The sequence below is a fragment of the Phocoena phocoena genome, chromosome 7 (assembly GCF_963924675.1).
Source record: "Phocoena phocoena chromosome 7, mPhoPho1.1, whole genome shotgun sequence".
NCBI lineage: Eukaryota > Metazoa > Chordata > Mammalia > Artiodactyla > Phocoenidae > Phocoena > Phocoena phocoena.
In genome coordinates this window covers 72,267,165-72,294,477 of record NC_089225.1, presented here as the reverse complement: position 1 = coordinate 72,294,477, position 27,313 = coordinate 72,267,165, and the positions used below count along the sequence as shown (strand labels likewise).

Sequence of the window (27,313 nt, the reverse complement as noted above, 5' to 3'; positions counted from 1 at the left end):
GGACCGTGGATTTAACGTCAGTCTTTAGTACTAAACTTCGTCCCACCAACCTGTGGACTGGATGCCAGGCTGGGAGTGAATCCTTGTTCTGTGTATTATAGTAGATGCTGACCATAATACCCTGGAAATTAGCAGTGGGAAATGAAATAGTACCCAGACCCTACATTATTTGGGTATTGAATTATGCATCAGGGACCACACCATATGTCTGGAGTTTATCTTCTTGTAATACACAGTGAAGTGTCTAATCCTACTGATTTTCCTGTGAAAGGCCAGGTCCAGTGACAACGTGGAGTCAACACCAGTATAGTGAAAGAAAAATCCCCATAAAACAGGCACGTCTGCCCTGCTGTAGTAGCTGGGAGAGCTTTTGTGGCCTGCAGAAAAGGGGCAACTTCTGGGACTGGTGAGAGCAGAAGAAAGGTCACTGCACAGGCAAGGCCTGGTTTCTCTTCTGCAGCAGCCCCCCTGCCAGCACACAAGTTCTCTCTGCATGTCGAGCTCACAAGGGCTGCTCCATGGGATGAGTCTGCAGTGGTCCAGCACTGTGTCTGTGACTGGATGGATGAGCGCAGTTTAGGGCAGATGAGCTGAACGCCACATGGCCCCAAGTTCTGCCATATTCTCCAATCCAGCTTTGTTCACAATATCACTGACACTGTGAACCCTATCTGCTCCTGTATCTATTTCTCGGTTGGTACAGACTTGGTCAAAGAGTGGGACCCCCACCCTTCATTCACTCTCTCTGGGGTTAATTCCCCAGAAATAAACCCCCGAAGAGCTGAGAGCAGTGATCCAAGATGCCTGTAGCTCTACCCTTGTATGAGTCTACACAAATATACCTATCAATTACAAATTCTCTCCTGCTAACTTGCCACGACATAGTTTAGAAGTTTTATTGACATACAAGTTCCAAATGTGGATTTGATAAGCCGTGTTTAAACCTTAAAGAAAACCAAGACTTCTATAATTAATAAGAATTAGCACAAAGTGGTATCCTGCTGGAAGATGGTCCAAACAGAGGTTACAGCCAACTTTTCATAAAATTGTTTTGCCTAAACAGCACGTGAAGAAAACAACATGGTATCTGTATGCTTTAGAACTTCATAATTAAATATGATCAATGAATGTCTTACCTTGCTGGTCCTTTCCAATGAGGCCATGTTTGTTTACAAAGCATTTTGTATCTTTCTAAGCAAGGTTCATAGGCCTGCCTGAAGGCGTAGCCTGCTCTCCTCACGCGGACATTCTCCAAAAGACCCAGATACCTGACCTGATGACATACTAGACCCTCGTTGAAGATGTGTGCTGCCTTTTTATCATTCGGTTTGATACACCTAAAAGATTACACAAATTTTAGGTTTTAAACTCCTTCTCTTACGGATTTATCTGTCCATGTTTTACAAAGCATCATATATAATTATTTCATGGTGAGACAATTATTTATTATTCTTGGAAAAACTAGTCATTTCTTTTGAAATTATTTCAAATCATTTTACAAAAACCTTAAGATAACTACACTGCAGATACAGCAATAAAAAGAATAATACATACAATAACATGGGTAAATATCACTGACATTCTGTTTAATGAAAGAAGTCTGATGTAAAAGAGTACATATTTTGATTCCATTTATATGAAGTTCTAGAAAAACTAATTCCTAGTGAGAACTCAGTGTTGCTTTACCTCTGGGGAGAGGTAGGTGGAGATCGACAGGGAAAGGGCACAAGGGAACCTTCTGGGTTGATCGACTTGTTTTATACCTTGGCTTGGATGAGGCTATACAGGTGTATACATAGGTAAAAATTCAACAACCTGTACAATTAAGATTTATATACTCTATTGTATTGTACATACATTACATACCTCAATGAAAAGGTTAAAACACTGCTGTCTCGCTAAATCCTTATTATCTCCCTCCTTTTCAATAGGGCACTTTGCTGTCCAAGGAAAGACTACATTTCCCAGCTTCCTTTGCAAGTAGGTGTGGCTATGTGATCAAAATTCTAGCCAGAGCATAAGTCATGTTTGCTATTTCCAGTGTGTCCTTAGAAGGAAGGGACTTGTTCTCCCTTTGCTCTTCTGCTAAATGCTGGCAGGAATGCTGACGTGGTGGAGAGCTATCTTTGACTATATAGATAAGAGGAAATACCCTGGCAACTGCAGAGCCACAACATAGAAGGCGTTGCTCTATTAGCACTGGAGTCTATACACTTAGAAGTACATGAGAAATAACTGTCAATCTTGTTTAAGCCCCTATTATTTCCAGATCTTGTTGGAGCAATCTCTATATCCTGATTAATATATTGTTAAACATTTACGGTTATGTCTGCCTCAATTCAACTGTCAGATTCCACACATACATGTAATATATGGACAACTAAATCTTACCTAGTTTGACCTTGGTGTTTTTATGGTTTTTCTTTTACATTTAGAAAAGTAAGGTCTACTTCTTGGCTTAAGGACAAACAGATCAATGGAACAAACTAGTGAGTTTGGATCTAGACTCCTACACATACATTCAATTGATTTCCGATAAAGGCATCAGGGCAAATGAATGAAAATGGAGATTTTTTTCTTTTCAATATGTAGTGCCAAAACAACAGGATAAATATATGGAAAAAACAGACCTTAAAATAAATCTGAAACTGTAAAGACTCTAAAAATATATATATAATAATATATTCACAACTTTGGAGTTTATTAATTAAGACTTCTTAGAGATACATTAAAACCACTGAAAGGGAAGGGGAACAAAGGAACTTTCTGGGGTGACGGGAATGTTCCATGTTTTGACCTGAGTGGTGGTTACCAAAGTGTATACAATGGCGAAAAAACAATGGAGCCATTCACCTAGGATCTGTACATATCACTCCATGCAAATTATACCTCAGTAAAATAGAATCTTAAGGTTAAAAAAAAAAAGTTTACTCAAATGAGAATAACAAAAGCAACTGATCACACGAAGTTTCTTGGTTAATTTTTTTTGAAACTAGGATCCTTAACCTAATATATGTTCTAACCTGTTTGCAATCAAACCAGGGGATTTTACCTATTTACATTTGTTATGAATATAAATACTAGGTCAACAAGTTAAACACAAAAATGTTCTTCACTCTAACTTCCTCATAACTGAATTTTCAAAGACAACCGTAGAAGGTATATGTGGGTGTGCACCTGCCACATGAAATCTGACCCATCAGATACACACCTTCTATTACCTAGTTCACCAAATATACACATCACAAACTCTAATCCTAGTTGGTCTTTACTGAATTTCGAGAACTAAGATGCCCTAGAAGCAAAAAAAAAAAAAAAAAAAAAGAGAGAGAGAGACCAGATGCTTTTTAAGGAGTTCTTTCTATTGTTTTGAAAAAATTATTTAGATTGTTTCAGAAATCATTACTTTCTCTGGGTCTATAACTCTCACAGGGAAGAAAGAGGCACATACTTCCTCATACCAGACCTGCAACTGAAGCCCCAGTTGCTTCAATGCTCCAAGTCAATATGACAAGAATCCAAAATGAATCCACCAAAACAGTTTATGCAAAACGCTTACCAGAAAAAAATTTACATTTTGTTTCTTAACTTGTCATTAAAAAAACCCCCAAAAAACCCAGAAAGTTGAGAACTCCTATGTGCCAACAACCCAATTTCATTAAGTATCTATTCCCATCCCCCGCCACAATTTTTTCTTTTCCCTTTTTAAAATTCCCTATTTTGAGGCCACTGGAGTATTTTTTAAGCAAACCCAAGACACCGTATTATTTGACCCCTAAGTACTTTAGTTATCCTCTCCTTGGGTTACGCTCAGATTTAAGCAAACAGGTAAATGATCTTCCTTGAGAGTGCCTTCATAATCGAATGGTCAAAGAATTTTATGTGCCAGAAATACCTAATGTAGTTTGGATTCTTGGTCTGTAGGTTTTTCATCAGAGTGGCCACCGATGCCTTGAACTGTGAGCCGGCTGTAGGAGGCCTTTTTAGGTTGATCTTGGCAGGGTTCCCTTCGGGGAACAAAGACTTGATGAGGGCATGGCCGGCCTTCCACATGGCTTGGGACAGGTCTCTATAGAGAAGGTCGTTGTTCTTATCCACAAATCCTTCCACTTGGTACAGCACCTATGAGCAGCAGCACATGGGACTCAGTGGCTGACAAACTGCACGCTAGAACATCAAACAACTGTTAAAAATATCCCGAGACTATCTATACCGCAGCCTCTTCTTTCTCCATCAAAAAATCTCCAACAAGTTAGTCACACTCTAATACCAAATTAGCCTCCAAGTTTAAATTCCATCTGTCTAAGTCACAGAAGAGTTCAAAATAAATTCTATTACCCTTCAGGATTTGCAAGAATAAACTCCAAAAATGTTATTATAACATTTTCAAAGGATTTTAGGGTTTTTCTGGTGTTCAAGCATACTTTTGAGGTTTTACTTGTATTTTTTAGTTTACATGTGCCAATTCTAGTGTGTTTAGAGAGACAGGGGGAAATTGAGATAACACAGATATTTTCATAGACATCCTAAACCAGCAGAGAAACTGACCAGGAAAGTATCTTTTAATAACATGGGCTAGTGAAAAAAAATGAAGTACCAAGTTCCAGATTTTTTCCCCTTTGAAGTGTGCAAGCTTATTTATAAGAAAGGAGGTATTAACTACAATCAATAATCATTCAGGACCCCAAAAATCAATCTATTGTCCCAATTGTTTTTAATATTATCTTTATATAGTTGATGACATAAAATTAATTACCCCCAATACTAACCAAATTAATAAATGCTTTTTTTTTTAAAAAAGTAGATGTTTTCTCCAGTGTCGATTCAAAATTCAATCTGAGAATTCATTATTTTGCTAAATGGCTGGTGCTTTTAAAACCTTACTGTAAGTCTTTTTTTTTTTTTTAACATCTTTATTGGAGTATAATTGCTTTACAATGGTGTTACTGTAAGTCTTTACTGAATGCTAATTTTTTACTGGCAAATCTTTTATCAGTATCGATAGATCTTTTTTATAGGCTAGCTTTCAGAGCCTGAAAATAATAAAATCGATTTTTAATATATACTTGAACTCTTTCATTAAGTCCACTGGCTTTCCTTTCAGCTCTCAGTATTAGTAAGATGTTGCTCAACATGGTCCAGATTCTATTCCCACTGAACATTTACTGACTCTATGCTTTCAGCAGCTCCTTTTATCCTCTGGAGCTGGCGCTGGTCAGAACGCCATCTCTGAGGCTGAGGCTCGGGGTCCTCCAGGGGGGCCCGGGCTCCCGCACCTTGCCGGCGTAATGCTGGATCCTGAAGCAGCTGTGAGGCAGGGACGTGTCGTTGAGGAACCGGGAACACTTGCTCATCCTGCTCTCAAAGTGCTGGTGGGTGGCGCACACTTGGTTCAGCTTTTCCAAGAAGGTCTCGTCGGTGACCGTGCCTGGCCTCAGGCACTCCTCATCCAGCATGGCCAGGATTCCGTTTGTGTTCTGGGTGAAAGGAGATAAAAGGGTTTCCTTCCTTCCTCGCTGTATTAATAATTATTCCTAATTATGCCATTAAACACAATCGACTTAGTCACAAGAAAATTCCGTTCAGGCACAACAAAGAGCAGAGAATCAAAACAAGTAACAAAACGCCCCCCACAGAAATCAGCCCTCTTCCAGCGGGGTCCCAGGTGCTCTGGGGGGTGGGGAGGGAGGGAGTGTCTGCATGAGTCTCCCCGCTCCACCGCAGCCCACGATGCCTCCCCGACGGCGAAACAGGACTTAGGTGTCACTTCAGCCACCTTATCAGGTTGATAACTGAAATTCATGTTGTTTAGCAAAAGGCAAGTCAGACCTCAAAGATTCATAAACAAATCTAAAAGTCAGAAACTAATGTGACAATACTGTCTCCTTATATAACGTGGTCATAAATCACAAAGCATAGTCTCTTACGGCCATTATTTGACTCACAGCTTGAGAAGGAAATTGGTTTCAGATGTTTCCAAATTGTTCCTGTGTTCAAAATAAAGTTTATTTTCTTGGGGAAAAAAAGTGGTGTGATTCGGGAGGCTGCTTTTAACGATCAATGCAATCAAGCTGTGTTTCAAGAATATCTGTTTAGAATAAAATTCTCCTTCCATATAAAATTTCGAAATGGATGTTAAACATGGGTGAGAATTCGTTTGTTGGGTATTCAGACCCTGTGATCATATTTACCCCAAGAGCAGTCAGCCCAGCTAAAGTAAATCAAAAATCAGGAAACTTCTACTTTGCTAAATAAAGGCTGTTGTTCCTTTGATTGCCCCTACAGGCCCACACATCTCCATTCCACAGAGAACAATCCACTGACCATGAGCCCCACCCGCTTCCGCCAGGGCAAAGTCCCCCTTGGCTCCTCTCCCCTTCTCCTTACAAGGCCATGACATCCTCTGACCAGCACTTATTCATTCCACACAAAATCTGGGGGAAGTGTGGATTCTCAGGAGTCAAGTGTGTTCATAACATCCCCGGAGTAAACATTATTGTTAGGCGATGCTGGAAGGAAACATTTCCTTTATGTATCCAGGCTCCTACGTGAACATGAGTTTCTTCAATCATATATGCAAGGGGATTTTGGGCTGAGATAATCTAGTTAAATTAAGTGTATAACCACTGTTTTTTTTTTTTTCTCCCTTCTTAAAGGTAAATAATTAAGTGCAATGTTACCTTTATGAAGAAAAACGTGATAGTCACGACTTCTGAAAGTTAAAACCTCCCCAGCAAACTACTTTGGTCACAAAATTTACCAGAAAAAATTTTCAGGAAATCCACTGATTTTCTGAATTTTAGACTAGAGTTTTAAATTGGAATTTAAAGTGGAATATTAGTGTTCACAATCCAACACCATTTACATTTTTCAAAACAAAGTTTATTTTTTAATTGAAAAATAGTAATGCTTCAGAATATTTTTTTAAAAGTTCAATTTAATCAAAGATGTGGCTTTCAAGAATATCTTGAATACTGAGGGATAAGATACTGGCTAATTAATAATATCCAAAACGTCTTGTTAAAGATGAAGAGAAAATGATTTGCTGGACATTTGGAGCCTGTGATTCTATCGCTGAAGCACAGCACTCACCTACACGGATAGCTAAAAAGACTGTAGAAAATAAAGTTTATGCATTGTTTCAAACTACTTTGTTATTAAGGCCAGGAAGATTTAGTAAGACTAAGCTTTTACACACGAATCAGTCTTCTTGCAATCAATTCGTTCATGATAAACTACATGATAAATATGATGTAAAAACAAAAATCTTAGATTCAGAAGGGTTACTAAAAATTACGCAGTAATTTTTCACACTTTAAGCCTTTTCACGTACATAATTTGTAACCTGAAAAATCCCACGGCCCTTGGCACCTGTCAAGTCACACACACACCATCTCTCACATCCCTGAAGCAATCTATGGTCCATACCAGCCACTCCTGGGATCCTACTTAACTTGGCTCCTGAGATGGTCCCTTTATCCTCCTTTATTTTTACTTGAACAGCATGGAGTTTTGTTGTCGTTGTTACTTTTTAAGGAAATTTTTCCAGCTTTACTGAGATATAATTGACATAAAATACTGTGCAAGTTTAAGGTATACAACATGTTGATTTGATACACTACCATAGTGTTAGTTACCTCTATCACATCACGTAATTACCATTTCTTTTTTGTGGTGAGAACATTTAAGACCTACTTCTTAACCACTTTCAAGTATATAATATATAACACAGTATTGCTAACTATAATCTCCACACTGTACATTAAAGCCCAGAACTCACTCATCTTTCAAGTGGAAGTCTGTACCCTTTGGCCTACATCTCCCCATTTCCCCCAAACTTTAGCCCCTGGCAACCACTATTCATTTTATTCTGTTTCTGAGTTTGTTTTTTTTAAGATTCTACATATAAGTGATATCATACAGTAATTGTCTTTCTCTGACATATTTCACTTAACATAATGCCCTCAAAGTCCATCTTTGTTGTCACAAATGGCAGGATTTCCTTCCTTCTCATGGCTGAACAATATTCCATCGTATATATACATCACATCTTCTTTATCCATTCATCTGTAGACGGACGCTTAGGTGGTTTCCCTATCTTGGTTATTGTGAATAAAGCTGCAGTGAACGTGGGAGTGAAGATATCTCTTTGAGATCCTGATTCTGTTTCTTTTGGATATATACCCAGGAGTGGGATTGTTGGGTCACATAACAGATCTAATTTTAATTTTTTATAGGAACCTCTATACTGTTTTCTTTTTTTTTCTATACCGATTTCTATAGCGATTGCACCAATTTACATTCCTACCATCAGTACACAAGGGTTACCATATTTCCCCACATCCTCACGAACAATTATCTTTTTGATAGTAAGCACTGAATACTATGTTAAGAGGTCGCTAGAATTTTAGAAATGAAATGGATATTTTGACTTGGCAAACACCTTCTTTTTTTTGAGTCTCCTCTGATCAGTGCTCATATTTCCACGAGCTGTGGATTGGACCTGGGTTCCCAGCACACAAGAAAGAATGGTGCACCTAAGGGCATGGCATCTGAGCGTCATGAATGGGCTCTGTGATACGGCAACAGGATTAGCATGGGGGAACCTGGCTAAGTGTCAAAAAGTCCAGCTGTCTACGTATGTGTTGGAGAACCATGTGTGAGCTCTTAAGGTTATGATAAAGTTTCCAGAACTCTGTATTTCTCTGAAGTGTTGAAATAGTGAAAATACAAAAGCTTAACACTGAAGGCAGTGAGATCGTTCGTAAGTAGTGAATTACACTACCAAGAACTTCTTTGGGAAACTGTACCTAATACTCACATTTTCTATTAGGTCACAAATGATAGCATTATTGAAGTACTCAATGTGAGTCCATTCTATGTCCTGAAAAAGAAAACAGAACATAATCAAATCCCATATGATGATGCTACAACACTACCATCTCTAACATAAGACTTTGCCCATCTTACTATACTCCACTTCCTCTCTGAAAATTTCCTTTATAAAAATCAGTGCTGCAAATGTCATCTTCCGGTTCCCAAAACTTTCATAATGCAGCAGTCTAGCACTGACATGATCCGACTGAAACAACCGCCCTTGACCTGTGCTGAGGCTGCCTCCCCTTCCACCCTCCCATCTGTGGCAATTTCCCATGCACTTCGCTGGCCCCGGGTCATTTATTCAACAGGCCCTTGGGTCAATATTACTTTTTGTATATTTACATGTTTACAAGGAAATAAGTCAGAACTTGATCCCCAGATTTTTCTGTTCTTAATTTGTAATCACAAGGAAGAAATTAATTTTAAGAGTCAACCCCATATTGTAGGGCCGTTAACTATTTCAAATGTAAAAATAGAACAGTGCTAAGATAAGTATTTTCAACATAAGGAAAGACATGAAAACCTATCCACTGGTTCTAACACTAGCTACAAAGCCAAATCTGGGAGGCCAAATGTAATCATTCTGTATCCGCTTACACTCTCCATAAGTGTAAACATTTATTTTTCTTCTAAGGGGAAGAAAGTTAATCCATACGGCAAACTAAGGATCTTCCTATATACTCTTAGAAGTGTTTTAGACAATCTGTACAAACTGTTTTAAGTTACAGATCAAAGTTTGCGCATTCTCTTTATGATGATAAGACAGGAAGAGAATGAATCTGGCTTTTAGGATGTTTACGTTACAAAAGGTGCCATTCAAGTATAAAATGTTTCTAAAGCATGATAATCATTTCAAATGAAAGATGAAATATTCATGATTTAGTTTTTGAGTAGATGAGTTATTTTACTAAGTCACTGGGAATAATAATCACATTAGAAAAATCTATACTGAGAAGCCAAAAAAAGAGGATTCTGTGTCCTTAATGACTTAAAATGACACTATAGAAAATGAAGAGAAGGAAGTAATATTACTAAAATATTAAAGCAAATAAATGAAAGGAAAACAAAAATATAATACTATATATACAAAAAAAATTCTCCTTTTTGTCTGATATAAATAAATTTATACTTAGAAAAACACTGGCTATTTAAAAAATGAAAGGGTGAAAACCAAGTACGTGTTTTACAATTAAGGATGAAAGGACTCTGTAAATATTACTTCTGATTATTTTCCAACGACATTCAGTGAGATAATCCATCCACAGCACTAGTATAATACCTGGCATATAGTAAGCACTCAACAAATGTTACTTGTTTTTATTATAAAATTTTTAAAAAATCAATGCTTTTCAAGATTGAACAAAATATTAAATATTAAAATATTGTTAAATACTGAAATAGTATTTTCAAATTTATATACGGTGATAATTGACTTCTTTGGTATACAGTTCTCTTAGGTTTTGGCAAATGCATAGCATCAGGTAACCACCACCACAGCCAGCCTCCAAAATTCCCTTGTGCTCCCCCTTTGCAGTCACACTCCTATCCTCTGGCCACTACTGACTATGAGACACTTTGACTCTATAGCTTTGACTTTTGTAGAATGACATACAAATTGACTCATACATATGTAGCCTTTTGAGTCTGGCTTCTTTCATTTAGCAAAATGCATCTAAGATTCCTTCATGCTATTGTGTGTATCAGCTGTTTGTTCCTTCTTATTGCTGAGTACTAGAACCTTGTATGGATGCACCGCTGTTTTTTTGCCCATTCATCTCAGACTAGTTTTTTAACAGGGTATTATTTTACTTCACTCTACTTGAATCCAGTGAGACTCAAGTTGGTCAGCTGATGTTCACTGAGCACCTACTATGTGCTGAGCACTGTCCTGGGCACTAGCAGCAAAGAAAATCCCAGTTAGCTTAGATGCCATACCAAACAAATTTTTAAAAGGTACAATATGGCTAAACTTTGAAAAATGTGATTTTAGGGTCATGTTTGTACAGTCTTCTGAATCCAGAATTTGTATTATGAGTAAAGGAATACTTAAAAATTTTTTTCAATATTACCTCCCGTATATATTCCTCCTGCTCTTCTTTAAGAGTCAACTCAATGAAGATTTGTTGCAGCTTTTCATTACAATAATTAATAATGAACTGCTCAAAGCTGTTGTCCTATATGGAGAAAAATGAAGACAGCCTTATAAAGTAAGCCACTGGCACTCCCATGACAATGCCACTCTAACATCTCACTCCACAAGAAACACCACACACGGTCTTGCAGACTTAACTGCGGCCCAGCACACAGCCAGAGGCTGGCACATCACAGGCATCCAAGAAACGATTCATGAGTCAAGTGAATGAATGAAGGATATACAAGTTACACACTATTTGGAGAATGAAGAATTTTAGTTGACAAATAAGCAGCCCACAAACATGGTAAAAAAAAATGAGAAAGAAATACATTTCCCCCTAGAGGATCAGCAAAGAAACAGTGGGATTCATCATCTCTGTCACCCAAGTTCTCAATCTTCCATTCTCAACTCTGGAGCTCAAGAAAGTCTTTCTGACCTGACCTCTTACTCCCCTACCCAGGGTCAGATCCCTCATTCTGACACTTACATACCAGCACTTTTGAAAAATCATGCTATGTGTATACATGTGTGTACATGTGCATTCACATGTATTGATTAGTGTCATATTTATCTGTCTCTTTAGACTGTACATTTCTTAAGGGCAAGGGTTGACCATACATCTCTTGTTCACCAATGGAAGCCCATGCCTGCAGCACCTTGCACCTAGCAAGCACTCAGCATGTATTGGCTGACTAAATGAATGAAGTGCCCACAAAATACAGACTCAAGGGAATCAGCACATCAAAATCATCTAGCTAGAAACTCTTTCCTCTCAGAAGGGTCACACATTTATCACTCTTATGATTCTCAGCAGTGTCTTCTCCATATCAGAGTTATTGCCTGTGAAGATCCATGCCTACATCATTTCTGAACGATCTGCAGGGCTTAAGGTATTGCTGTACATATTGAGGGCACAAATGCAGGTCTATTGGATGAATATACTTCACCAAGAACCACACCATCCAAAAAGAGGTAGATCTAGCAATAAAACTTGTTATTTTCACCTCTATCCCCCTCTCTGCAGAGAGAGGAGATGGTGTGGCAGTGGGAGTGAGAGATGGTGACCCCTCCACTGATAAACCAGACTCTTTTCCCACTGAGGTGGCCAGTCCTGGCCTAACTGGCTATGAGGGTTCACCTGTAACGGCAGAAGCTCGCCACTCCCTGTGAATACAGAGCAGCTGCCTTCAAATCTTTCCATAAATGATGAAATCAAAAGTCAAAGACTTTTTTGAAAGTTGATCTTTCAAAATCAAGTTTGGTGCAACCAGGACAAATTGTAAAAGGATACCTAGGATGCAGCATCTCACCACACGCCTTCCTGGAAGGTGGCTGAGGATTTCTAATCACTAGTGAACTAATTAATCCGGGGAAATTTTAAACTCAAAACCATAAATGACACATAAAATACATTATCAGTGACTAATCTTTTAATGTTAAATGTAGTCAAAGATAAAAGTTTCTTTCTTTGTTTTAAATCCTGAAGGTTCTTACTTAAAAGGCACACATTTATCACCAAAACGTTCAACAAATATAGTCCTGGACACAAAGGTCATTCCCCAGTCCCCATTTTCATGTTACGTTTTAAAAACCATGTGTTCCAATCCTCAGAGCTTAACAATTTTGACCAGAGGCTGAAGTCAGTCTGATATAGATGCCTTATAATCCGTGTAAGGCCATTTCTTTATGAGGAAGTCTGGCTTTCTCAGTTTGGTAAAATATATCCCTATATAGTGCTACTACCCCAAATTAAAACTTATAAAATTAAAATTTTAGTGACTTATAGGAGATCTTTGGTTTTTTTTAGAAAACAAATTCATGGAGCAAATCCTTTCTGCTATTTAACAGGGCTGTGCCTATGGAGCTATTTAGACAAAATTATGCTAAATTTTCAAATGGCAACTAATGAGGAGAAGGGAGGGGAGAACAACTGGTGTCTCTGACACAGTATATGGCTGTGAATAGCTGGAGGTACGCTTCCAGAACGGGACTATGAAATACACACAATCAGATTAGAAACCAGAGGCAAAGCTTCACAATTACAACACAACCTAAGGAGTAAGTCTGAGCTAAAGTAAATTTCCCCTCAATTTTTATAAGTTCTTATATGAATTCTATATTTCATATCCACACACAGTTAATCAATGGTCATTTACTGCAAACTTCACACAGTTGAAGAAGCTATTAACACAGGAGCATGCAACAGACCGGCACTGCAAACAGTTCATACTTACTGCATTCTGGTGCAGAAAGGGACAGATTACACAAAATGCAGTCAGTTCTCAATTTGCAATAAACTTCTAAAAGTAAACACTCACTGATAGTTATTCATTGGTGCAAATGACAGATTTTATCATCCAGGCTGTATTTCTTTTTTTTTCTTTATTTTTTTGTCTGCGCCCCACAGCTTGTGGGATCTTAGTTCCTCGACCAGAGACTGAACCCAGACCCTCGGCAGCGAAAGTGTGGAGTCCTAACCGCGGGACCACCAGGGAATTCCCCAGGCTATATTTCTGACTGGCACAAAACTTTAGATCAAGACACGTGTCCCATCATCTCAAAAGACAGGAACATGATACCTACATGTGGTATCTGAATTGGGGTTCTGCTAGGTGAGAGCTATTCAGGATAAAAAACAGTCTGACTGAAATAATATACCATATAACTCGCTGAAGTCCTAAGGCTTCAGAATCTAATACTTCTAATGTTAAATTATCAGGAAAATAAAATGTGTCTGACACATCCACCCAAAGACTCAGGGACAAAGGCAGTTGGCAGGTCACCGAAAGAGTGAAGAGATTCAGCAAGATCCAGGGCATCCCCCTTTCTCACCACAGCGACCCACGCCTGTGCTGCATGGGCTGTATCACCCCCTTCAAACACAAACAAGAGGGAAATGAGAGTGTTCTGAAGACAGCCTAAGAACAAAAACTTGACTCTCTGACCTGATCCTGCTGCTTAAAGAGCAAAAACCAAAATCAACAGCACAACCATTAAGGCCAAAACCAGCTGACTTCCCCACAAAAATACCTCAGCCTCTACTGCAAACCTACCTCACAGCCCCCAAACATGTCATGAATCGTCAGAGCGATTCATTATTGCTGAAAATGAAGGCAATCACATTTCCTCTGATTAACGTTTAAGTTGTTGATAGTGTCCAAATGTTTGGGAAATGAGACTTCACAAATTGTTAAAAATAAATTGCAAAAATTTTATAATTTGCAGAAAATTAAGGAAATGTCTGGTGACAGTCCATAGACTGCAACCTGCACAGGTCCAATTTCTTCATTTATACAGGCATTAAATATCACCCGGTTTTCCCACTCCCCTTTATAAAATAGCTAAACTGGGTCTAGGAACCATCACTTGAATATGAAGGCACCAAAGCAACTTGATATTTGGGTGCTTTTTTGGTTTGTCAAGAACTCTGTGGGTGGCTAGCAATCCCCGAGCCGGGCTCGCTCTTGCACATGGCAGTCCCATGAATCAAAGTCTCCAAAGGAGGGCTTCCCTGGTGGCGCAGTGGTTGAGTCTGCCTGCCGATGCAGGGGACACGGGTTCATGCCCCGGTCCGGGAAGATCCCACATGCCGCAGAGCGGCTGGGCCCGTGAGCCATGGCTGCTGAGCCTGCACGTCCGGAGCCTGTGCTCCGCAACGGGAGAGGCCCGCGTACCGCAAAAAAAAAAAAAGTCTCCAAAGGAGGAAGTAGGCAGGAGCTGAGTGCTCCCATGAATGACTCACCTCCTCTCCCTCCAGTCTGCTACCCATGCTCCATGCATGGAATTTTTCTCCATTGTCTAAAGCACATTTATCCCTCAAGACTGAGGGATAAACTCATACTCCCAATAAAGTTCATAACTAGTTTATACCCATAAGTGTCAACCATGAGCTTTCCACTTGGAGTGATTTTGAAAGAGGGATCAAAAGTACTGGCCTGTTACCATATTCGTATATTCTCAGCAAAGAAGGCTAATGACATCTTACGCTCTTTAAGAGAGATATTTAAACCTTATACTCTTTAAAAATAATGTATATTGAAAGGAAGATGTAAAATAAAGGAGGCAGCTCCATCACCACCATCATTAGGATGGTGGATGGGAAGGAATTTGCAGGTGAATATCATGTAGGAAACGGGTGGGGCAGGGTGTGGCAGTTCTAACACTAAGATCGTGACTTATTTCAGCAAAAAGTACTATTAATTACATATTTAACTGATGTTTCTCATGGCTCAACACTTTCGTCTGAGGTCAAATTTTGGATATAACAAGTTGGGTGGGGGGGGTTCCATATTTTACATACAATGTAAAATGCATAATATTTTATTTAATGTATTATGTCTGTTGCATAATAAATGAAATGGTACGTTTATCCAAAAGTTATAAAACTTTGTAACAGCACTGTTTCAGAGGAGTTGGGCTATATTACTGCTTTAAAATGTGCTGTTGGTCTTAGCAAAGATTTACTTGGTGGAAAGCCCTTGGGCAGTCCCCATTTATAATGCTGTTCCTACAGAAAAATACAGTGCAATTAACAATCCATTTTTAAAAATTCACAATTTCAAGAAATGGGCCCCAAAACAGGAACCACTTTTTTTTTTTTTTAAGAAAGTAAACTTAAAAAAATAATCCTCGGGCTTCCCTGGTGGCGCAGTGGTTGAGAGTCCGCCTGCTGATGCAGGGGACACGGGTTCGTGCCCTGGTCCGGGAAGACCCCACATGCTGTGGAGCGGCTGGGCCCGTGAGCCATGGCCGCTGATCCTGCGTGTCTGGAGCCTGTGCTCCGCAGCGGGAGAGGCCACAAAAGTGAAAGGCCCACGTACCGCAAAAAAAAAAAATCCTCAAAATCAGAGAAAAACATTTAATATTAAATATTTTCCTTTTAAGACAGTCACAAAATTGAATGACTGGCTGAAGTTACAAAAAACTTTCCTTTAAATATGTAACATTTTTCTTCTAGGTACATACTCAATTATGGTCAACTTTAGAAAACTATCAATACCATTATAGTGCTCTTAAATATTTTTAAATAGGGTTTGAGGGCTTCCCTGGTGGCGCAGTGGTTGAGAGTCCGCCTGCCGATGCAGGGGACGCGGGTTCGTGCCCCGGACCGGGAAGATCCCACATGCCGCGGAGCGGCTGGGCCCGTGAGCCATGGCCGCTGGGCCTGCGCGTCCGGAGCCTGTGCCCCGCAGCGGGGGAGGCCGCAACAGTGAGAGGCCCGCATACCGCAAAAAAAAAAAAAAAAAAAAAAAAAAAAAAAAAAAATAGGGTTTGATTTCAAAAGTTAAAGCAACAACACTGATGAACGAGCATATACATCTTATGAACCATATTAATTCTCACCATTTTCATTCTAAAATCTACTTTAAGTTGTCTCCTTTCTCTTCAACTACAAGTTCTCTAGCAAATAAAGGACAAAATTAAAGGCAAAAAACTGGAACAAAAAGTGTTGCCTGTAACTAGAATCAATTTTCTTTTAAAACAATATTTTAGAAAACGAATCCTATAATCATGAGACGAACCTACCAGCTGGTCTTACACTGACCCTTCCCCAACTAATAGATTGTTTTATTTGAAACAATCGTTGCACCTTGCCTATCACACCCTTACTGTATATGGCCACTTTCAACGAGGTTGTAAGGGCAAGATGAATAAGAGTGCCTGAATCCAAATAACTAGCATTTGGCCTGTACAAAACTAGCTCGATCATACGAAAAGTGAAATACTCAGCCACTGCTGTCCTGCTTTGGTCTACAGCATACTAATAGGTTTCCCCAGTAAACCACCTATCCATTCTAAGACCTATCAGATAAGCACTTAGAAAAAAGTTGAATCAACTTAGATTGCCCAACACCGTTTTGAATTTAATTTCACTTTTTAAAAGAATAGCACTTGTTATTTCATGGAGATGCTATAAATATTCCTCAGAGATCTAAGGCCATGTTTGCAGTTATAAGAATATCCAAACTGAATTGTGTAGAATTGGAGTATCTGGATTATAATTCTCTTCCTTTGCAAAACTGGATATGTTCTACCAGGATTCATAGCTAGATTTTTCTCCTCAATGAACTTTAATTCACTTTCACCTTATTTTCGGTATCAATGTTCCACTCTAATCTGTTTTCCAAACTGACATCAGATTACACGCGGCCAGCAAGGCAGAGCTATTCACCCAGCTGGCACTGGAATGTTTTGCAGTCAAATGCATGTGTCATCATCCCACGGTTTAATGCATCAGTTTCCCTCTTCCGTTTAGAGACAGACGAAAGTAAATGAAAGGTTTTCACCAGCTCAGCTGAAAAACGTTCTCATGGGAACTGTCAGTCGGGTCAAGAGGCAGAATTAGAAACATTCAAAAACATTTCTTCTAGTGTCCTGTCCCATTTTTAAAGTGATGCCCAGGGCTCTCCAAAAGGCAGGATCTTAATTCCTGCAGTCAATTTTCGCTGAAGAAGAAAGGCAGAATTTTCTCTATAATCTATCAGTTTATTTTCACTTGAGTGGACAATATCATAGAAATTTTCATTTTTGCACTGATGTGGATTTTGAATACTTCCTCTTGAGTCATACTCTGAGCCCTTGCCCTTCAGCTTATGGTACTTTTAAGTCCTTAATTATATGCGTTCCTAATGTTCAACCCTATGAGCCTTGACATTTCCATGTGTTCCAATTTTGCTGAGAATCCAGGAAAATGTATGATAGCATCTGGGGTATTTATGTGAATAAATTAAAAGAAAAAAACCTTTCTACTTCTCTATCAAAAGGAGGTAAAAGTATCTTAAAAGTGCCCAACCAAATCTCTACTCTGCCTTCCCCCCAAATAAGTTTATTTATAAAATAAATAATACATAAATAGATTATTGAAAATCAAGATGTTTGGAAGATTAACTGAGGAGGTTTAGACAGGAAAATGGAGAGAACAATTAACTATCATGAAAAACAAATCCGAATTCTCGCAAGAAACTGGGGAAAAAGAACCCCAAAGCATTTATTGCATGGAGAAGGAAAACTAACTTCTAAAGATTTTATGGCCATCATAAGATTTGCTGTAGACATATGACTGGTTGGATTTGGCCTTGGCTGAAAGGTCTGCTTAAAAAGAGTAAAAATGTAACCTGCTCGGTTTTAGGAATATTATATATACACAGATTAGGTTTAGGTTAAGATGAAGTGTGGGTGATGTAGGATGTTTTACAAGGGCATCTCATGCAGAGGTCAAACGGCAAGAACACCACATATGTTTGGAATTTACAGTTCACGCTGAAGATTCCCATTTACAAGAGCAGCTGGTCTCAACCTTGACGGCACACTGGAACTACCTGGGAGCTTTAAAATACCGCCGCTCGGGCTGCACACCCTGAGGTTCTGATTTATTGGTCTGGGGTGTGGCCCAGACAGCTGAATTTTCAAAGTTTCCCAGGTGATTCCAACATGCAGCTAAGTTTGAGAAGTACTGAACTGGAGTGTATTCTTCTGAAGAAAGGAAGAAGACTGTTTAGAAACATAATGCAAGCATTTTCATGAAGACCATAACTGTAACAGTGTTGAGAAAAACGGTGATGTAACTTGCAGAAGGAAAGGATGTTCAGAAAGACAGACTTGTAGAGAAACTTGAATATATAAATGAAAAATATTCCTGGATTGCTAAAGGGTGTTTCGCTTAGTGCCAGGTTACAGGATGTATCTACTTGGAACATCTAAATTCTGTTCTGATTAGGTCTGTAGCAAATACTTTTAAAAAGTAATCTAGTTTCCTGATTAAAGCTTCCTACCAAATAGGATGTGTCCTCAGCTGGCAATAGAACCACCATCTTAGGTCCAAGACCATAAGCTCCATGCAGGCAAGGAACATCTTTGCCTTGCTTACCACTGGCATCTGGCTCATAGTAGGCACTGAATAAATACTGGGGAAATGACTCCCTCACTTATACATGGTCAAATTGCTCATGAGGTTTAACTCAGTTCCCTGAGGGCTGTGGGTGTCTCTTTTCCCATGGCTAATTAGATCTCACTGGAAGATGAAGCCAAGCCAATGTCCCATCATGACCCCATTATCCTATAAAAAAAAAACAAAAAAACGTTTCCGGGCTTCCCTGGTGGCGCAGTGGTTGGGAGTCCGCCTGCCGATGCAGGGGATGCGGGTTTGTGCCCCGGTCTGGGAAGATCCCTCATGCCGCGGAGCGGCTGGGCCCGTGAGCCATGGCCGCTGAGCCTGCACATCTGGAGCCTGTGCTCCGCAACGGGAGAGGCCACAACAGTGAGAGGCCCGCGTACCGCAAAAAAAAAAAAACAAAAAGAAAAACCGCTTCCATGTATTGTGACATGTTATTAAGCATCTGCCCATTGACAAGGATCAACACATTTTTTTCTGGCAAAATAAAGATAAAATCAGTTTCTCTGATTTTAGAAATATCATTGAATACATCTTTTCCCCCCCCAACTTTCTAGTGAGATCTCTGCTTTTGCCCTATTCATGAAACACCTAAATAAAGATCAGCAATGTGCCAGGTAAGAAATCTCTTTCCCTGCCAACTGTAAAGAATGACTTTAGCATTTAGTGCCCATTTAGTGACAGTAACCTGAGGTCTTGCTAGAAAGAAACTAATTTTAGCACCATGACTTCTGAGTCTACTCCAGCAATCCTCCTAACTCACAAATCTCAAATTCTTCCTCTTACCAAGGGACTGGAAGCTTTCCTTTCCAGAGTCTGCTAAAGGGACACCAATATAAGCAGACACTGTGCTGAAGGGGAGTTTTCCAGGGCAGCACGAAGCACAGGTGTCCCACACACTCTGCTACCAGCACACAGATGAACTCTGGGGAAGGCTCCCCACGCTGCCCAGGAGCTTAGAATGATGCCAAAGGTGCAGAAATAGGGAGCATCAGAGACTTAAAGCATTTGGTTTTTTTTCTTATTTCCAGATACCGGGAACCATGTGAGTTTGGGGAGAAAAGTGAGGAAAAGCCCTGTAGAAGACCTTTTATTATTTATCAAGGAGGCCTAAGATTTAGATCCTGAGTCTGACATTTAGTAGCCATGTAACCTTGAGATAGTTACTTGACCTTCAAAGCCTCACTTCTTCTATAAAATAAAAATAATAATAGCAGCTAATTCATGAGACTGTGATGGCAATTAAATCAGACAACATACATAACACCACAATCCTTGCATATAGTCAGCCCTCAATAATTATTTACCACTAGCTATTAAATATGGGACATGATAAAGCAAGGCACAGGCACTATCCCCAAAATAAATGTTCTAAGAAAAAGGCATTTACTAGAAAGGACTGGCTGAGCTGCAGGAAATGGGCTGATGTTTTTTCTATGACTCCGTGAACCTGACAACTTGAAACACGTCAATCCTTTGGGTGGTCATTCTGGGTAGGGCCTGGCTGTTTAAAGGAATTCACAAATTACTTACGGGGAGAGTTAAGAAAGGAGAAGCCTGATCTACTCGTTATTTTCCTGAACCAAACTGAAGTATCACTGCTAAAAGTGAGAATAAGAGTTTTAAAAGCTCCTTAAAACAGCTTCTAAATGTCAGAGTTAGCAAGGGGGTGAACAGGAAATTCTAATATAAGTCTACAATGTTTAAATATTTAACTTGAAATAAGCATGGAGTCTTTTTTAAAATTTCATTATGAACCTCAGCAGAAATTTTTTTTCAACCTTTGCAGCAGAACTCATAAGATCACAGTTGTATGACACCTGGATAAGACCCAACAAATCATCTAATACAGAACCTCTCTGCCTGAGTCCAACAGAGGTGAAGTGACCAGCTCTGGCCAGGCCATGAGCTCTGGTTCTCCCAACTCCTGGCTTTTTTCATGGCACCATCCTACTTCACTTTCAAGCAACCTACAAATGAACAAATGACTACAGACATAATGTCCGTATACCTTGTTGGAAATTTCACAGTAAGAATTTTGAATCTGCATTCCAAAAGTCAAGTACTAATACAAGGAAGTCTTTTTAAATAGCCCTGTCTCCAAAATGCTGGATCTCAGCACTTAAAACACACACACACACACACACTTTGTTACATCTTTACAAAAGTTATTTGTAGATTCAAACATTTAATTATATTAAATGTTGTCTATAGAATGCATGATTTAATCTCCAAACTGTTCTACATTAACAAATACAAAAAAAAAAAAAAAAAAAGCAGCTCACCTCAAAAATTTCGAAGCCATAAATGTCCAAAACACCCATGACCTTCTTTCTCACTTTTGTTTGCGCCTTAAAAATAGTTTCAAATTGAAGGGTTAACGTAAGCATGAAATATAACACTAAAAGCATACCAAGGAATATAGACATATATTACAAGTTAATTGTGTTTCAGACCTAGAAGAATATAATTCAGTTGTTTTTAAATGTATGAGAGAGGACGCTGGTATGGAATCTTCCAGAAATCTTAATAATAGATGACTTACTTAAAGAAGGCATGACTAAGGCCTTCTTTATTAGATACTTAATTATAAAAAAGAGATCACTGAATCTTACAACAGGTAGGGTCTTTCAAAATCCCCTGGTCCAATACCCTCATTTACTGAAGAACCTATTAGTAGCTAGAGAGGTGAAGTGACCTCTTCAGCCAAGTGTGTACAACTAGTTAGTAGATCAGTCACAACCAGGACCTGGGATGCTGTCTCTCACAGTTACTCTGCAAATACCATTAAACTATTCACCAGTGAGATTTCTTATAACACACATGGCAAAACAAAATAGGTAGAATCACTGACAAATTTCAATCCTAAACAAGGTAAATTCTTTTCAAGGAACAATCCCTGTAAGTGGTAATCAATAACCTGATTATAAAATTAAAGTATCTTTAACGTGTATACTCTGAATACCATTTATTACAACTGCGTTATTTGTTTATAGAGATTCAGTACCTTAATGCTTTCATTGATTCGATTTACCAACCATGAAAACAACCTGCTGTAGAGGTTTTTAGCCAGAGCATCACGGGCATAATAAGCCTATTAAAAAGAAAAAGAAAAACGCAGTATCTGCAATTACCACAATGCTTAATTTCAATAAAATAATGAAGTTTTTAAAAAGATACCGAAAGCTCTTTTATTTCAAATTTCTTTTCAAGAGCGTTTTTATTGTACTGTGGATGAACAGTCAAGCCATTAAGAAAATTGGGCAAATTGTTTATACCCAGTTATTATACTTTTCCACAACCCAGGAAATTAATTTTAAATATTGCAAAAGCTTTCACCACAAAGATATTAATCTCAATGTTATGGAACAGAGAAAAAGCACAGGCAATTTAGAAGTCCAACAACAGGGGCAGAGTAAAATAAATAAAGAAGCACCTATTGGGCGGGCAGTTACAGTCATCACAGAATGATAGTTATAAAAATTAGATAATGAAATGAAAAAATCCTTGTTATGTTTTGTGACGATAAAAAATTATATATTTATTATAATAACAGCTATTTTCTTTAAGCTACTACATGTAGGAAACTCAAAAGGATATACATTAAAATGGTTTTGACTGATGGGACCTGTAAATATTTTTCATCATTCAATCTTCTGAGCATTCAAAAAAAATCTTTTGTAATAAACAGCAAAACAATACATTGTTGGATAATACTCTGTATAATAAAAATAAAGCCCTTTTACTTGCTTATCTATTTGTTTGAAAGCTGTTCATAGCTACTTGACAAAGAAGAGGTAGAAGACATATATGTCTCTCTGACCTTGACTTAGAGTGTAAAGGCTGGAGAAAAGTTGGGTTTGGTCAGGAGAACCTAATAGCCCTTAAACATACTGGGTGCCGAGGGTGTGCAGGAAGTACTAATTATATGTCTGAAACCAGTGCTCCGGGGGAGGTCTGGAGATGGGCGGCAGCAGCCTGAGAAGTAACGGGCCCCAGGGGAGGAAAGAAGAGGTTTTGCTGCTGTCTTCAACACTGGACATATGTGTGTGTTTCATTGCTTGTAAGTAGAAAGTTGGGCATTACAGTTAAAGTAAACCATTATATTTTTATTTTATAAAGAACACAATTTACTGGATTATGTGAAAATTCTTTCTCTGCAATTCTTCCTAAATGAAGTGTAACAATTTAAAAAACAGACTCACTCCCTGTTGCAGGCAATGTACTGCAGCTGGAAAGAGAGTACCTTTTCCCTTCATCTGATACTTCCGTGCTAATCCCAAACCTTGCTCGCTAAGTCTCAGGCAGCTACTCCAATGAAGGTTAGAAAATCCACCCAGAAGCTGGTAAAAAATAGAGCCTGACTGTCCAATGCTAAACATGGACATGGAGGGGGGTGGGAGGGTGGGTAAATAATTCCATAGCAGAAAATGTATGTAAAATGCTGACACAAAGAAAGAAGCCTTAATTAAGATGGACATCCTTTCTCCAATACCCTTTCTTCTAGTTTTTATTTTCTTGAAATAGAAAATTTAAGTGCCTAGTGCAGTACCTGGCACATAGTAAGTCTACAGGTATGCTTATAATTATGATTTTTGAAGTATCCTCATTCTCTACTACTGCCTCATGAGCCTAAATAATTCTTTCTTAATCCTTTCCCCTTTCTTCTTGTAAATTCAAGTTATCTCCAAACACTACTTATTTGTAAACAGACCCTATTTCATCATCACGTCATCCAGCCTTCTTACTTGTGTGCTATCTGCTTCCAACAAACCACCATTTCAGTATGCAACTGAACTAATAGTGACCACTTATTCCGGTAAACGGCTTTATAATTTTTAAAGCGTATCCACAGCCAATATTAATCTTCCTTGCTTTCCTTCAAATACTTATTCCAGAAGTCTCAAACTCAGATGCTTTCAGGGACTGAACAACAGAAATGAACGGGAAATAGTGGGATCTTTGGGGGCTGGAGACTGCATTCCAGGTTAAAGGCACTCAAATTCAAAATTTAAAAAGCAAGCTAACAAAACAGAAAAAACAAGAAACTACCCTTTCCTCAAATATTCATCAAATAAAATATGCCTATTGAGCTACATCTGGCCGCAGGGGCTGTCACTTGGCTACCTGTAACTTCTTGAGTCTGATTTGTGCCACCTCATCTCCACAATAATATCCTCCAAAGTAAGGGCAGGAAGGGTTACTCCCATTTAAGGATCACGGACAAGGTGCATAGAAATGAGGGAAGACACCGAGGATGCTGACTTGCCATCTCAGATTCTAAGCACAAATGAAAAGACTGAGTTTCTGCAGCTGATGAAGCTCTTAGAGAAAGATCCCAGGTGGAACGGCTTCCGTGATGACCACTCTCAGGCAAGCTCAGGTCAGTATGGTAACTGGAGACACGGAGATGCACAGATGTGGGGTCCGCCCTCCAGGAGCTTACAGCAGAATGCGGGAGGTCAAACCAAGGAGTCAAACAATCAAAGGGCAGGTTCCAAGGGAGTTTGCAGGAGAAAAAGGAGTTCAGAGAAGGAAGACTCTGGGGCCTATGTGATCAAGGAAGGCTTTCTGGATGAGGTGCAATTAAAGGACCATTTAGACAGCAGAAGGAATTAGCAATGACATGAGCAGCATGGGGGATAAGCAAAGGGTTAGGGCTAGGTAAAATAAGGTAACAATAAGCATGGCATTTAGAGAACCAGCAGGGAATCAACTGAGAAAAGTCATTTTGGGTCAGATGACAGAGGACCTTGGAAGCCAAGGAGGGAGTATGTGGTAGAAGCTGAATAGTAACTCTGCCTGGAGTTTCTGTTATTTCAATATTAGTCATTCTATCTGGGGAAAGATCTAAATGCCTTGAGGAAAATGAGGCATGGGGCAATAAAGATGATAATGGGGCCCAAGAATTGAAGCTATGAGGAAAAGTTAATAGAACAAATCACATCTCGTAAGAATCAAAATCTTCTAGGCAATAAGATCGGTAGAAACAAATACTCTGAACCCTACATTAAAAAAAAAAAAACTTGAAAAAGGAGCTGAATAATCAAAGATCTGAAGCCAAACTCTTTTATGCCAAAGGTTAAAAGAATGTGGAAAAGTTTTACCGAGTGATGCAAGGTGACTCAAGCTTATCAAAGTAAGAGGCACCTGGGCCTGGTTTCTGTAGAGGATGATTAAAAAGCAAGAGTAAAACACACAATAAAAACAGACAAAAATATATCCATGTACATATCCCATATATATCCACATATATTCCATGTATGTATGAAATATTCCTAAAGGGCCTTTTAGATGTTTTCTCATCGCATCACTATGTACTTCACAATCCCCACTCTGGCTACTGAAATGTTCTCAAAATGTGACTTCTGGATGGACCACAGTGGCAGCAGCATCACCTCTGAACTTGTCAGAAATGCCAATTCTTCGGGCCTACCGCAAACCTACTGAACCAAACACTCTGGGGGTATGGCCTGCAAACCGTGTTTAAGAAACCCTCCAGGTGATTCTGATGCACCCTCAAGTTTGAGAACCACTGCTGCAGACGCACCACTTGGACACCAAACGTAACCTTTCCAGCCACGTTGCTTTGAATCCTCTTCGCATATCTAAAGCCATAGCCAAGCCTGATCAACCCTTTTCCTGATATGTACTCCAAACCTGGCTCCTCTCACTGTTTTCTTTTTGAAATGCCATTTCACCCATTCTTTATACATCTAAATCCTTCAAAGTCTGGCTCAGAAACTATTTTCTGCGAAAGTCCTTTTTAATCCCTTATGTCCCCTACTAACAGTCTACGTGGGGGCTTGTGCTGTGCAGGCTCTCAACAAGCTTTCCTTGATGAGGTTAAGTGACTCACCATCTGACTTTGAATGAGTGAGGGGGACGGGGACAGACGTGACGGCAGTAGTAGTAACTTAGGAAGAAGGACACGCAACAGTTATAGCTAGAAACTTTATGTATACATCAAACTTACATATGCATAAAGGTACAGTATTTCCATAACCAAAATCCCTCACCTAAAATAAGAAATCAAACTTGAAAGAAAGTTAAAGGTGTGTAGGCATTCTTGGGTTACTAGGAAAGACTAGGCCAGAGCAGCAGAGAGAAAGATTAAACCCAATCTACTGTCTTAAGCTTAAGACTACTTGCAAGGAGGATGAGAATACAGTTGGACAAAATAGGCCTGAGTGGGAAAAGTCCTGAATTAGTCATTTAATTCTAGGCCAGATGAGCACTGACTGGTGGGACAATGTCTAAACCACAGAACAAAGGGTTTACACTGAAAGGGTCTCCACAAGCTCCTAGGTATACATGTATGCATGTATACATCTGTTCATCCATTTTGAACCAAAGGAGAGAAGACATAAGCAACTCAGATTTGTGTCTTAGAAAGATTTCATTGGCCTAAGTGTGGAGGCTGGAGGGGGAACAGTCAGAAAGGCAGCGAGGCCAGTTTGGCCTCTTGACCACAGCCAGCTTCCCCCACTGCCTTCTGCAAATCAATAAGTGGCAATTCCATTTTCTTAGTTGTTTGGGCCAAAAATGTTGAGGGTCATCCTTGACTCTTCTCTTTCTTTCATATCACACAGATCAAGGCATCAGCAAGTCCTGTTGTCTCCACTTTCAAAACATATCCAGATGTGACCACTTCTTGTTCCACTGCCACCACCTGGTTCAAAAGCCACCATCATCTCTGGGTTAGCACACAACTGTGTGCTCCCCTGTGCTATGAATGTCTGTGTCCTCTCACCCCCAAACCCATATTGTTGAAGCCCTACTCCCTAATGCAGTGGTATTTGGAGGTGGAGCCTTTAGATTTAGATTAGATTAGATTTAGATGTGGTCATGAGGGTGGAGTCCCCATGATGGGACTGGTACCCTTACAAGGGGATGAAGACATCAAAGCTCACTTGCTTGCTCTCTCTCTCTGCCATGTGAGGACACAGTAAGAAGGGAGCTGTCTGTAAATCAAGAAGACGGCCCTTACCAAGAATTCGACCCTGTTGGCACCCTGATCCCAGGCTTCTAGCCTCCAGAACTGAGAGAAATAAATGTTTTTTGCTGAAGCCACTCAGTCTACGGTACGCTGTTATAGCAGCCAAAGTGACTAAGACGGCCGTCTGTTCCCTACACTCTGCTCTCTACGTTGCAGCCAGAATGACTCCTTAAAATACAATGCAGATCATACCACCCATGCTCAAAACTCTCCAGCCACTTCTCAGCTCACTCGACTTCTCTGCCCCCAACACTACGGATGTCCCTTGCTCTGCTCTACTGTTTTCTCTTTGTCGCCTGCACTTACCACCTGCTAGCTTGCTATATACATTTATTTATTAGGTCTACTGCTTTGTCTGGCTCCTTCTGCCAAAATTTTAAGCTCCATATGGGCAGGGATCTTTATCTGT

At 39.4% G+C, this 27,313-nt stretch overlaps 1 protein-coding gene across 4 annotated transcripts in view; it reads right to left on the bottom strand.

Moving 5' to 3' along the window:
- MYO1B (myosin IB) overlaps window positions 1-27,313 on the bottom strand; it is a 184,611-nt gene that overhangs the window by 27,873 nt on the left and 129,425 nt on the right. For all 4 annotated transcript variants that reach the window (XM_065880947.1, XM_065880949.1, XM_065880948.1 and 1 more), the window contains 7 exons: window positions 21,913-21,999; window positions 21,191-21,256; window positions 10,950-11,054; window positions 8,822-8,884; window positions 5,277-5,477; window positions 3,896-4,122; window positions 1,137-1,337 (listed from right to left, as the gene is read on the bottom strand). In XM_065880947.1, the coding sequence (XP_065737019.1) occupies window positions 1,137-1,337; window positions 3,896-4,122; window positions 5,277-5,477; window positions 8,822-8,884; window positions 10,950-11,054; window positions 21,191-21,256; window positions 21,913-21,999 (950 nt within the window). The remainder of the gene's footprint in view (window positions 1-1,136; window positions 1,338-3,895; window positions 4,123-5,276; window positions 5,478-8,821; window positions 8,885-10,949; window positions 11,055-21,190; window positions 21,257-21,912; window positions 22,000-27,313) is intronic.